The 13653-nt window shown below is 53.2% G+C and overlaps 2 protein-coding genes across 2 annotated transcripts; one reads left to right on the top strand and one right to left on the bottom strand.

Moving 5' to 3' along the window:
* Nucleotides 1–2808: 2808 nt before the first annotated feature.
* On the bottom strand, nucleotides 2809–5284 carry FKRP (fukutin related protein). Its single transcript, XM_075848387.1, is given in 12 exon segments — nucleotides 2809–2953; nucleotides 2956–3297; nucleotides 3300–3423; nucleotides 3425–3549; nucleotides 3552–3575; nucleotides 3578–3629; nucleotides 3631–3770; nucleotides 3773–3886; nucleotides 3889–3954; nucleotides 3957–4228; nucleotides 4230–4312; nucleotides 5183–5284. Coding segments are annotated over 11 exon segments (1419 nt in total). The 5' UTR covers nucleotides 4286–4312; nucleotides 5183–5284; the 3' UTR covers nucleotides 2809–2849.
* Nucleotides 5285–5991: 707 nt separating this feature from the next.
* LOC142708463 (dapper homolog 3-like) lies at nucleotides 5992–10294 on the top strand. Its single transcript, XM_075848388.1, is given in 7 exon segments — nucleotides 5992–6211; nucleotides 6769–6847; nucleotides 8938–8988; nucleotides 8991–9050; nucleotides 9139–9411; nucleotides 9414–9512; nucleotides 9515–10294. Coding segments are annotated over 7 exon segments (1239 nt in total). The 5' UTR covers nucleotides 5992–6070; the 3' UTR covers nucleotides 10051–10294.
* Nucleotides 10295–13653: the final 3359 nt, after the last annotated feature.

Below are 13653 nucleotides of genomic sequence, written 5' to 3'. Positions count from 1 at the left end.
TCTGAAGAGAAGTATCATCCTCTTCTCTTCAGAACGCCCAGCTTCTGACAGTGCAGATCTGTGACGTCACTCACAGGTCCTTCATCGTGACGGCCACATCGGCACCAGAGGCTACAGTTGATTCTGCAGCAGCATCAGCGTTTGCAGGTAAGTAGCTACATCGACTGCAGAATCAACTGTAGCCTCTGGTGCCGATGTGGCCGTCACGATGCAGGACCTGTGAGTGACGTCACAGATCTGCACTGTCAGAAGCTGGGCGTTCTGAAGAGAAGAGGATGAGACTTCTCTTCAGAATGCCCAGCTAGTGAAAGTATTAAACACGCCCCGATGTACGCACATAATACACGCCCACTTGGACTTTTGCAAGCCTCATTTGCATAACTACAAAAATGGCCATAACTTGGCCAAAAATGCTCGTTTTTTAAAAATAAAAACGTTACTCTTATCTACATTGCAGCGCCGATCACAGGCAATAGCAGATAGGGGCTGCAAAATCTGGTGACAACCTCTTTAAGTGAAGCCGTCTCACCAGCAGCCAATCGGGTCACTGCTTTGACTTCTCAAAATGCCCGAGGCTGTGCGGCTCTGTTACATAGGACTGCCATAGAGGGGCAAGGGGTCTCTGCTGTCCCCCCCCCCCCCACATGTCGCCGCAGTCACACGCAGCAGAAATCCCTGGAATGGGACGGATTCTCAGTTGCAGAAAATCTGCGTTGTGTGACTGCGTGCTTATGTGCTGCGTGTCGCTGCTCGGAGATCAGTACGGCGGCGGCACGCGCGCCAGAAATAGGTCTGATCCTCGGATTTGTGTCACGGTTTTATATTCGTTAGTAATACGGGATGGTTCCATTAAAATGGATGAGCTGAGAAATAAGTGTAAAAAGCGACAATATGAACCGTCTCCGCCCCCCGCGTATAGCTTTTATCTGTAATTACGGATAATCTGCGGCTCCGCTCATTTCGATAGGTCACGGACGCCCTTCTGTCTATTTTCAGATGATTCCGGTGCCGTAGAAATGATCCGCAAAATATAGAACACGCCCTATTCTTGGCTGCATTTGCGGCACCGCCTATGGGGCGCACAAAGCTCCCGGCCGGCTGTAATCGCGGACGTGTTACTAGGCCACGTCAGGGGCTACTCCAAGAAAATGGTGTCGGGACGATCATGTGACCTTGTGCAGGGGCGGAGACATTGGTGACATCGTGTGTCGCCTCCCTGTCCTTGCAGATCTGTAAATATGGGGGCACTGCGGAGCGTGTCTGCAGACCGTGGGCCCCATATGCGGATGATTACAGATCTGGGCCCGAGGCTACAGCCGGATGCCGTGACACGACAAGAAACTGCTCTCCAGAGGAAGTCATGGTTGGGGGGGGGGGCCTCAGGACCCCTGTTCTCATGGGGGGAAGGGGGGTCATTGTCCTGAGACGATTCTGGCCCTTCCTGTGGACACGGACGTCTGTTCTGGGGACACCCTGTAATGAATGTCTGTGTCTCTCTCACCTCGGTGAGGAGATTCTGCCCTGTGGTGACAATGAGCGCTGCACGTCTGACACGCCTCCTGCCTCACCAGGCTGCTGCTGTCCTCCATGCTTTACACTGCAGTGCTTGTTCTATAAACACATGATCAGCAGGCGGTGACAAGTCCTCTGACCAGAAGATTATGGCTGATCGCCGCACGCAGACCGGGCCCCAAGATCTCAATATGAGAAGTGGCGCCATTGTTACATGTTGTGACAGCAGCAGCTTCTGATACAGCGGTCGCTGCCGCTCCATCCGGGCGCTTCTATTACCCGGGTGACATCATAAATGTCCAAATCTTGGCCAAGCGAGAAGCCCCGTCCACATAAATGGTTTATAAATATGTCGCACAGCAGATAAAACGTTATTCTGGAGTAAAGAGCGCCAAAAAAGTATCATTGTGAGGCATTGTGCGTTAGTTCCTCACCATTTTCAGGATCTCTGCTTGCTGTCAGTAAATTTAAACATTCTTATTTACAGTCAGAGGCTGCTAACCTTTCCTGACATAATCCCACAGCTGAGGCTTTGTTACCATTGTCTCCAGTCTAAACAATCCTTTGTGGCAAACAGCTTGGACTTCAGACTGATACATTTCACCTGCGCTGATACACTGTAACAAACTATCACGACAGGAGTGATTTGTGCTGCTGTATTTCGCTCACGCAGGATTGTCTACAGCTGGGCCGGGATCTGCTCCAAGAAAAAAATAACATCGTAGGGGCAGGATCGGGGTGAATAACAGGCGTGCGCCATGATGACCGCCATACAACGTGCCGGTCATGGTGACGGCGTCCTAAGCGGAAGGCAGCAGACGTCTGGTCACAGCTTCACCTCCCTGTGCTCAGGCTACTGATAGGGGTTTGGTGCATGGTAGAGACTCATCCTCTGATACGTGTGTGTGTGTATATATATATACTCCCTGCAGGGGTGACCTACAGCAGCGTAACATAAACCACCGTATAAAGCTGCAGCGAGGCGCCTCACAACCCGTCCCTGCGTTCTCAAGGTCAGTGATGCCCCATACAGCAGTTTATGAGGCAGTGCTGCCCCCCAGTGGTTACACCCTGTATGTGCAGGACCTTCCATATGTTGTACTATACACATCATACAGCAGCAGTATGCCACACCGGGCGCCGTTATTTCCTGAGTCGGCAGTTTAATTCAGTTGTGACCCCCCCCCCCCCCCCCCAGGGTCCTGCACATCCCCCCCCCCCCTCTCCAGGGTCCTGCACCCCCACTCCAGGGTCCTGCACATCCCCCCCACTCCAGGGTCCTGCCCACACTCCACCCCCCTGCCCCTCCAGTCCTGATGAAAGTCCCTGCTCCTGCCTCACCGCCTCTTTATTTTCAGTACGGCCGGGTTGGGATACTCGGGAACCTCTATGGCTCTTTCCCCAAATTTCATCTTCAGCAGCTCCAGGTGGCGATTGGGGCCTGAACTAAGGCACCGGCGAAAGGCAGCGTCTGCAGGGGCTGGAGGAAACTCTCCGGAAACTCAATATCCTGGGGGTGTCCGGTCCAAGAGTCCCGGGTCATCAGCCCGTCACGAGGGTAGAAAGGCCACAGATCGACATGGAGGTGGTTACTCTGACTGTATTGTACCCTGAAGAAGTCGCCCTCCACGGCCCGCTCCCACACAAAGCCCAGCTTCATCTATGAGGGCCCCCCCTGAGCCCCCCGCAGCTCCGGACACAGCGTAATGTCTTCTAGGTAGATGCCAAGATCCACATCGTAGTCCCAGGGGATGACATCTCGGTGACGGGCGGCCCCCAGCAGCTTCCTCCTTCCAGCCAGTACCGCACGTTGTTGGCTTCCAGGACCTTGATAACATGGAGGGCAGTGATTCTCAGCGCCCGGAGGCAGCACGGGGGGGTCCAGCGCCCCTCATACAGGTAATCTGGGGTTTTCTCCGACCACAGTCCCAAAGCAGCGCGGAGTCTCTTTAGTGCAGCCAAACCAGCGATCGCCCCCGTCCAGGCCCCGGACCAGTCTGACGTTCAGCGCTCGCATTGTCGCTGCCTCCTCTGCCCCTCTGCCTGCTCCGCCTTCCAGCGACGTGGTCTGTGGCCGGCAGACGAGTGCGAGGAAACATGGCGTCATTCATCACCTTTCACCCTCCACCCACGCAGAGCTGCTTGAATAAATATGGCTGCCTGCAGGGGGCGGGAGAGAGGAAAGGGCAGGTCTAACAAGTCGCGGGATCGCATCAGAATGACCGCGGCTCCAGACACCGCTCCACAGGATCCTCCGGGTCGGCTGCTCTGTACTGCGCCGTCCACTCCCGCTGCGATACGTTCAGGTGCAGACAGCGCAGGGCAGCGCCAGCTCCAGCCGCCACGAGTCTGACTCCAGGTGGAGCATCACGCATCCTCGAGCATCCGCTCCAGTAGATCCGGGAGGATCCAGAGCACAACCGTCCGGAAGCAGAGCCACAGACGAGTGTGAACATGGGACTCCGGGCGGGATGCAGAGCCGGGCTGCTCCGGGGACGGTTGAAGCCTCAGCAGGTGTATTCCAGGTACCGCTGGGTACAGAGACGTCTCTGAGGCCACAACAATGTGAAGAGAAGAGCGGGCGCGCAGGAAGGAGCGCTGTAACTCCGCCCGAGCATGCTCAAAGCTGCGCAGCTCCCGCACAATGACGGTGACGCCGGGCGACAGGGAGGACTGCGGGCGTCCAGCCGGGTGGAGGTGCCAGTGTAGTACAGCACAGCGCGTTACACAGCAGAGTCAGAGCCACCAACGCGTAGCAGAGCCGGCAGCGCATCCTGAGCTCATCACAGCACCACCGAGCCTGCGGGGAGAGACATCATGAATACACAGGCGGATGATGGGGGTTATCACCGCAGAGGAGGACTGCCTGTGTCTCTGCTGCTTCTCTGTTATCTGACAGTCTGGTTGCTATGGAGACACTGTAACAACCGCTCTTGTGGGAGGTCGTCAGGCCGCGAGTCCTAGTAACCAGTCTGTCAGATCAGCGGCTGCAGTCACATGATCACTACGTACGACCGTCATATAAGAAACCCCGAGAGGTGACGGGAGCCCCCAGGACTACAGCGACTCTATTCTGCATTCATTACATCCGAACGACTGCTCCGAGAATACGCAAAGCGGGAGACGCTGGATGATAAGACCCCCCAAAATATGTAAAGTACTGACAGGAGCGGCTGACAACGAGAGCGGCAGCGCGGGGAGAACGGAAACACGGGGAGAGCGGCAGCGCAAGGAAAACGGAACCAGGGAGAATGGCGGGGCTGGGAGAGCAGCAGCGCGGGGAAAACGGGGGCGCAAGGAGAACAGAAACGGGAAGAACGGCGGTGCGGGGAGAACGACGGCATGGCGGGGGGGGCACCTTACTCCCAATCTTTACGTTTATTATCAGCGCCACTTCTAGGCAATAGCAAAAGAAAGCGTAAGGCTCCGTGCACACGGCCGTAAAACGCCACGAAAAACGGCAAAAAAAGGGGGCTGAACGCCTACAAACATCTGCCCATTGATTTCAATAAGAAATACGGCGTTCTGTTCCGACAGGACGTTTTTTTACGCCTCATTTTCTAAAAAAGGCAAAGACGCCCGCAAAAAAGACGCCCGCAAAAAAGACGCGCATGTCACTGCTTGGGACGTTTTTGGAGCCGTTTTTCATTGACTCTATAGAAAATCGTACCCTTGAAGCTCCGTATTCTCAGACGTTTTTGAGTTCGCGTGTGCACAGAACGCACGCGTCTGACAGGGAACGTACAACACACCCTCCCCCCGCCCACGTCACAGCCGGTACACCGGGGGAGGGGCATAATTACCTCCGTATCCGCCGCTGCTTATAGTGTAGCCATCACTCAGCTGCAACCCACGTGTCTTTCTCTTTTCCCGCCCCTTCTGACGTCCTTGAAAAAACTTTATTGTTCTGCGTGACACAGACAGACGCCGGCTTTCAGGGATCTGGCCCCGCCCGCTGCCGATACACCCGGTCAATCAGCTGCTGCTGGCTCCTCCTTTAGCCCCGCCCATCTCTACTGCTGTGAGGAATATTAATCAGCTCTTCTCGGTTTTCTCGCTCTTGTTTGACGTGGCAGCGCATTGAGGGCGTGGCTAATTGAGCGTATGCATTATACCTGCAGCCTAGGCAACTGTGTGCTTATTGGTTTTGTTAAAACCAAATTCTAACTAATGATTGGCTAGTAGAATCGACAGGCAGACTTTATTGGTTAAACTCAATGTCAGTCATCTGTTGTTAACCCAACCTTTTCTTGGAGGCGTGGGTTATTTTTTCATTAAACGCTGGGCTGTCAATCAAGAATATGTAAATAATCACCTTTTGATTGGTTTACATGCAGAGATGAAAAAGGCCATGAGAACTGGGAAGGCGGGGCTAGATGCTTTTTATCTGGTCAGGCTGCTGGGGGTGGAGGCGGGATTTGTCAGATTTCTCTGTCTGTGATTGGGTAAAGCAGAGAGCGTCAGTGGAATAGCGGCTTATGATTGTGCCTTCTGCGCTCCGGGCCGCTGAGCTCTAGTGGCGGCTGCTCAGTCAGGTCGCAGCCGGCTCCGGTGTGATATGCTGGGCACGGGTGGCTCTGTGGACCGGGGGCGACTCCGTCAGTTGTTGCGGGGAAGTGTGGCGGGGCTGTGCGAGCTGAAATTACTGCGGGAGCGGCAGGAGGTGCGAGTGAGACGGGCGCTGCGCGGCGGCGGAGAGGTGAGAGGACGACGTCACAATAATAAGACTAGAATCACCTGGGAATGAAGTGTCCAAGAATTATCTACATCTATAATGTGTATATAACATAACCCCCATCATCCCCTCCCCGTGTATAACCCCCATCATCCCCTCCCCGTGTATAACCCCCATCATCCCCTCCCCGTGTATAACCCCATCATCCCTCCCCGTGTATAACCCCATCATCCCCTCCCCGTGTATAACCCCCATCATCCCCTCCCCGTGTATAACGCCCATCATCCCCTCCCCGTGTATAACGCCCATCATCCCCTCCCCGTGTATAACCCCCATCATCCCCCTCCCCGTGTATAACCCCCATTATCCCCCCCCCCCCGTGTATAACCCCCATCACCCCCCCCCCCCGTGTATAACCCCCATCACCCCCCCCCGTGTATAACCCCCATGTATGTCCCCCCCCCGTGTGTAATTCCCGCCGTCGTCGTAACCCCCCCCCCCCGTGTATAACCCCCATCCCCCCCCCCGTATAACCCCCAACATCCTGTGTATCGTTTCTCACCTTCCTCTTCGTCTCTCAGGATCTGGATCGGCAGTTGTGGGAACTGGAAAGAAAACTTGGAGAATTGCGGTTGAGGGCGGAAAACGACCAGGAGAGCGGTGAGAACCGGAGACGTGGGGGGGCTGTATATATATATACCTGTGGAGGGGCTGTGTATACTGGGCAGTGTGGGCTTGGGGTCTTCTAGTATGTAGCCCCTCCTAAAGGCTCATTATCAGAGAATTACTGGAGTCCTCTGATCTACCCTCGCTGCTGCCTTTAGCCGCCCGTCCTGCGCTGCCACGTTCAGTACCGCTGGTTCTTCTTCTTTGATTATTTGAGGCTCCCAGACTTGTTCCTGTGCTGAGCCTCCCAATCAAAGCTGCCGCGCCCCCGACCTCCCCGTCCGCCCCGACCCCCCGTCCGCAGCGCTCCCCGACCTCCCCGTCCGCCGCGCTCCCCGACCTCCCCGTCCGCCGCGCTCCCCGACCTCCCTGTCCGCCGCGCTCCCCGACCGCCGCGCTCCGTAATTTCAGCCGTTTTTTATTTTGTGTGTGAACAGAGCCCGAGTCTCTACACATGACACCCGGGACGCTCTGACTGCTCGGGTCATTAGTGTGGAATCTGCGGCTTGTTATGAAGGGGTTAAGTACGCAGCAGGTTGCCCGGTCTTCAGTGACCTGGCCTCGTCCTCCGCTGCGTCAGCCGTTTACATTGGGCGGGAAGGTCACCGGCTCGCCGGATTTTCACGTTTCCTCAGATCCTGGAAATGAATGGAGGAGCGGGAGATGATTGACGTTCATTTCTGCCCAGCGCACGTGTGGATCCCGATGTTTCCCCGCTCCTGCCCAGTAGACCGTGACCAGCGCCCACCTGTCCTGCCCACCCGCAGGGATGAACATTAACCATTCGGGTATCGGCAATTTTTATCTTTGTGGGTAGAACGTGATATATCCAAAATATAAAACAGCATAAAGCCTTCGCCCCCCGCTCCCTCCGAGCCCCCCGCTCCTACCGCTCCCTCTGAGCCCCCCGCTCCCTCTGAGCCCCCGCTCCCTCTGACTCCCCCGCTCCCCTGAGCCCCCCGCTCCCCCTGAGCCCCCCGCTCCCTCTGAGCCCCCCGCTCCCTCTGAGCCCCCGCTCCTCTGAGCCCCCCGCGCTCCATGACGCCGCCCCCGCTGCGCTCCTTTTGCTTTGTGCCCAACATACCTTTTGGAATTCTGGCCAAAAAGTTCCACTCGGTCTACTCAGACAGAACACATTTCCCCACACGCTTTCGGCAGACTGGATGGAGGTCTTGGTATAACATGGCCGGGCTTGGATGTTTTTCTTGGTTAGAAAAGGCTTCCGTCTTGCCACCCTCCCCCACAGCCCAGACATATGAAGAATACGGAGATTGTTGTCACATGCTCTACACAACCAGAACTTGTCAGAAAGTCCTCAGCTCCTTTTAATGTTGCTGTTGGCCTCTTAGTTGCCTCCTGGACCATTTTTCGTCTTCTCTTTTCATCAAATTCTGAGTGACGTCCAGTTCTTGGTAACGTCACTGTTCTGCCAAATGTCTTCACTGTGTTCCATTGTATATCTAATGCCTTGGAAACTCTTTGGTACCCTTCACCTGACTGATGCCTTTCTACAATCGGATCCCTTTGATGTGTTGTAAGTTATTTACGGACCACGGCTTTTACTGACACATGCAACAAAGAAAATGTCAGGAAAATCCTAATGGAAGAGCTGAACTTTATATGGGGTCACTCCGAATCACTATAAATAATGGCAGCGGAGTAGTGATTGAGGATGTGGTTGTGGACAGAATTAGCCAATTCTAAGACGGTGTTCACACTTACGCAGCCGCATTATTGGAGGTTTTTATTTTCCCTCTAAACGATTTGTTTGTTTTTCAGTGGAAATGTTCAGATTATGGGAGACATTAAAGGTGGAAAAGTTCTTGAAAAGTTTTGTCTTGTACTGATTGTAACAGGGGCGTGTAGACTTTATACCATTATGTATCGGGCGGTGGGGTTGATCTATACGGAAGGGTTATCATTGATGGCGGGTGGATGAACGCTGCGCAGTTTGTTGAATGAATTTGTGTTTGGTAATATATTCGTAGACTCCGCCCCTTCATAGATGCGCCGGCTGAGACTCCTCCCACGTGTAGCTTGCTGTCATTATTTCTGTCCTGTATGTAACGTCTCTCTCTCTGCAGAGGAGTATGAAGCGGATGGTCCCGAGTCATGTGACGTGTTCCTGGATCGGGCCCCCGGGTAGGACAAGCTGAGGCTCGAATGCATTACGCCAGTGAGCGCCCCAAGAGCGCAGGTGAGAGCCCGTCATGGCGCGGTCCCCGCAGCTTCTGTCGCTTCTCCTCTTCAGTTTGTAACTGTCCCGCTCTCCTTTCTGCCCTCAGGTGATCTGGTTGTGGGATCCCATCACCCTCGTTCCTCTTCTTCTCGTCTTCTGGTGCCTCGTTCCATGTCGGCCCCTTACCCTTCCCCCTCATCTCCTCCTCCACCGCCTCCTGCTCGCCGGGCTGAAGGTTATATTCTCTCTCTCCTTCGTCGTCAGCTCCGGGCCCCGTTCCTACGTTCTGTGTCTGCCGAGCGTCCTCCTGCCCCAGCCCCTGTGTGTAGAATGGCCAACGCCTCCTACACCCCAACTCACCGTGGCCCCCGCAGAAAACACCCCCTCTATTAAAGGGCCACAGTGTGGAGGTGTCTCCACCTAAACCTCCAAGGAAATGCCTTTCGGCTGAGGAGCCACCGCGAAAAAGAGGTGGGCGGAGGACCCGCGGTCACTTTCAGAAACTAGCCTACGGGACCCCGCTCCGCAGCCAGAGGAGAACGTAGATCTCAGGGTCCCCCCAGAAGTGTGGCAGGGCTCCAGGGGCCACTTAGATGGCTGGGTCAATCCCCGCGCTTACAAGGAGAGCTGGGCGAATACTAGGGCTCACACCGAGGGCTGGGCAGACTCACAGGGCTTTGCGCAGGAATGGGGCGACCCTGGAGCCCACATCCAGGAAGGAGGCCGCTGTTACACCCTGGGAAGAGACAGGAGGACCCCAACAGCAAGGATTGGCCCTCCCTGCAGAAAGTGGAGGTCCACGGCCGAGATCAGAGCAGGGGTCCCAGAGGGGGAGGCCAGGGTGGACTCTGAAGGAGAAGAGGAGAGGAAGATGAGGGGGCTTGTGTGGCCAATGCAGCTCCCCCCACGGGATGCCGAAGGGCGCCCCCAAATGTTTAAGGTAAAAGCTTCTCAGGCGCTTAAGAAAAAGTTAATGAGGTTCCACACAGGGTCACTTAAGGTCATGACAACCGTGTGACCGACACCCCAAATCCACACGGAGGACTTCTGCCAGCACAGTCAGGTTCCAAGATCCCCTATTCTGCACCCACGGTTACTTATCCCATCGATGAACACTACAGTCACCCTCCCCAGCCTGACATGTCTGATAACAGAGAACAATAGATTGTATTCACCTGTCCTACAGACATCCTCCCCAGCCTGATATGTCTGATAACAGAGAACAATAGATTGTATTCACCTGTCCTACAGTCATCCTCTCCCCCCAGCCTGACATATCTGATAACAGAGAACAATAGATTGTATTCACCTGTCCTACAGTCATCCTCCCCCAGCCTGACATGTCTGATAACAGAGAACAATAGATTGTATTCACCTGTCCTACAGTCATCCTCTCCCCAGCCTGACATGTCTGATAACAGAGAACAATAGATTGTATTCACCTGTCCTACAGTCACCCTCCCCAGCCTGACATGTCTGATAACAGAGAACAATAGATTGTATTCACATGTCCTACAGTCATCCTCTCCCCAGCCTGACATGTCTGATAACAGAGAACAATAGATTGTAGTCACCTGTCCTACAGTCATCCTCCCCCAGCCTGACATGTCTGATAACCGAGAACAATAGATTGTATTCACCTGTCCTACAGTCATCCTCCCCCCAGCCTGACATGTCTGATAACAGAGAACAATAGATTGTATTCACCTGTCCTACAGTCATCCTCCCCAGCCTGACATGTCTGATAACAGAGAACAATAGATTGTATTCACCTGTCCTACAGTCATCCTCCCCCAGCCTGACATGTCTGATAACAGAGAACAATAGATTGTACTGTGACTCCCACTATGCATCTTGGCAGTTTCTTCCTCTTTTTTTGAACTACAACTCCCATGATGCACATAGGTCTGTGAGGTTGCATGACTGTTTAACCCTTTTTCTGCCTGCCCTGTTGGGTCCCATGCAGGTTCCTGTGCAGAGTACTACAGCCCCCATCATTGTACTATTCCCGGGTTCTCTCTCCTCATGGCTGGGTGTGACCTGTACAGTAATATGTGTATAATTACCGGCCCCTGTGTACAGATGTGTATATAGGGGAGGCGCCGCTGATCTGTATTGGGTACTGATTGTATATATGACGTGGAGCGTGTACAGAGGCGCCGCTGATCGCTGTAAATATTCGCCGTCATTTTGTATCCGATCCTGTAAATAAAGTGTTTCTTGTCACTTTTTTGTTTTGTCCTCCATGAAATATTTCTCAGGATGTCGGGAGGTGCGGTCGGGGTCCCCTCAGAATAAACTCCCTAAAAATCGCTGCTTGGCCTTCTAGTATTGTGTTCGGGCCTGTCCGCCGCCATTACTACGCCCAGAGAGGGGGTCACTCAGCAATCTGGACTGTTCCTTAGCATTGCGGCCCTCCCGTGTCAGTCTTCACTGTAAGTCTGGCATTATATTCATCTACAGGAAGCTCAGCGTTCTAGGTGCGGCAGAGCTTGTCGGAATAAAGGGGGGCTGTAAAGTATGGGGCTCTGGCCGCGTGTGCATAATGTGTGGCGGAGTGTTCCAGCATCTTGTACGGTGTTCACTTTTGCGCAGTCTCACGTAGATCTTGTCGTCCAGTTGCAGCAGCTGCGACCGTTTCTTCCGGTTGATATTTCTGGCCCGTCCTTCATTGTCGGATAAAGATGGCTGTCCCCGGAGACGGCGCGGTTATCACTCTGATCACGTGTTCTGGGCGGATCCGCCCGTTCTCGCTCTGTCTGTGGCCGCCTCGGTTGTCGCTCCTGTGAATATTCTGGGGACGCAGTCTGAGAAACTCCATCACGGCAGGAACGGCGTCCACATCTGCCCCTCACACAAAGTGCCGTCTGTCTCATCTCCGCGTCGTCATGGAAACTGAAGAAAAACCTCCGAATATAAAAACGTGACTCATGCAGAGGGAGCGCCGAGTGTGGGGGATGTCAAATACGGGCAGGCGGGCGGGCGGGGACTGCTGCGCTGCCCGGGGTGTAATCTACAGCCTCCTGCATTATATTTATTACACCTCCCCTGTATTATTACACCTCCCCCCTGTATTATTACACCGCCCCCCTGTATTATTACACCCCCCCCTGTATTATTACACCTCCCCCTGTATTATTACACCTCCCCCTGTATTATTACACCTCCCCTGTATTATATTATTACACCTCTCCCCTGTATTATTACACCCCCCCTGTATTATTACACCCCCCCCTGTATTATTACACCTCTCCCCTGTATTATTACACCTCCCCCTGTATTATTACACCTCCCCCTGTATTATTACACCTCCCCCTGTATTATTACACCTCCCCCTGTATTATTACACCTCCCCCCTGTATTATTACACCTCCCCCTGTATTATTACACCTCCCCCTGTATTATACACCTCCCCTGTATTATTACACCTCCCCCCTGTATTATTACACCTCCCCCCTGTATTATTACACCTCCCCCCTGTATTATTACACCTCCCCCTGTATTAGTTATTACACCTCCCCCTGTATTATTACACCTCCCCCTGTATTATTACACCTCCCCCCTGTATTATTACACCTCCCCCTGTATTATTACACCTCCCCCTGTATTATATTATTACACCTCTCCCCTGTATTATTAAACCTCCCCTGTATTATACACCTCCCCCTGTATTATTACACCTCCCCCCTGTATTATTACACCTCCCCCCTGTATTATTACACCTCCCCCTGTATTATTACACCTCCCCCTGTATTATTACACCTCCCCCCTGTATTATTACACCTCCCCTGTATTATATTATTACACCTCTCCCCTGTATTATTACACCTCCCCCTGTATTATATTTATTACACCTCTCCCCTGTATTATTACACCTCCCCCTGTATTATATATTACACCTCCCCCTGTATTATATTATTACACCTCCCCCTGTATTATTACACCTCCCCCTGTATTATTACACCTCCCCCTGTATTATTACACCTCCCCTGTATTATTACACTCCCCCCCTGTATTATTACACCTCCCCCCTGTATTATTACACCTCCCCCCTGTATTATTACACCTCCCCCCCTGTATTATTACACCTCCCCCCCTGTATTATTACACCTCCCCCCTGTATTATTACACCTCCCCCCCTGTATTATTACACTCCCCCCCTGTATTATTACACCTCCCCCCTGTATTATTACACCTCCCCCCTGTATTATTACACCTCCCCCCTGTATTATTACACCTCCCCCCTGTATTATTACACCCCCCCCTGTATTATTACACCTCCCCCCTGTATTATTACACCTCCCCCCTGTTTTATACACCTCCCCCCTGTATTATATTTATTATTACACCCCCCTGTATTAGTTATTACACCTCCCCCTGTATTAGTTATTACACCCTCCCCCCTGTATTATTACACCCTCCCCCTGTATTATTACACCCTCCCCCCGTATTATTACACCCTCCCCCCGTATTATTACACCTCCCCTGTATTATATTTATTATTACACCCTCCCCCTGTATTATATTTATTATTACACCTCCCCCCTGTATTATATTTATTATTACACCTCCCCCCTGTATTATTACACCCCCCCCCTGTATTATATTTATTATTACACCT

Source organism: Rhinoderma darwinii, unplaced genomic scaffold (assembly GCF_050947455.1).
Source record: "Rhinoderma darwinii isolate aRhiDar2 unplaced genomic scaffold, aRhiDar2.hap1 Scaffold_3925, whole genome shotgun sequence".
Lineage (NCBI taxonomy): Eukaryota > Metazoa > Chordata > Amphibia > Anura > Rhinodermatidae > Rhinoderma > Rhinoderma darwinii.
Note: the sequence above shows the minus strand (reverse complement) of the source record. Positions and strands in the feature narration are given on the sequence as shown.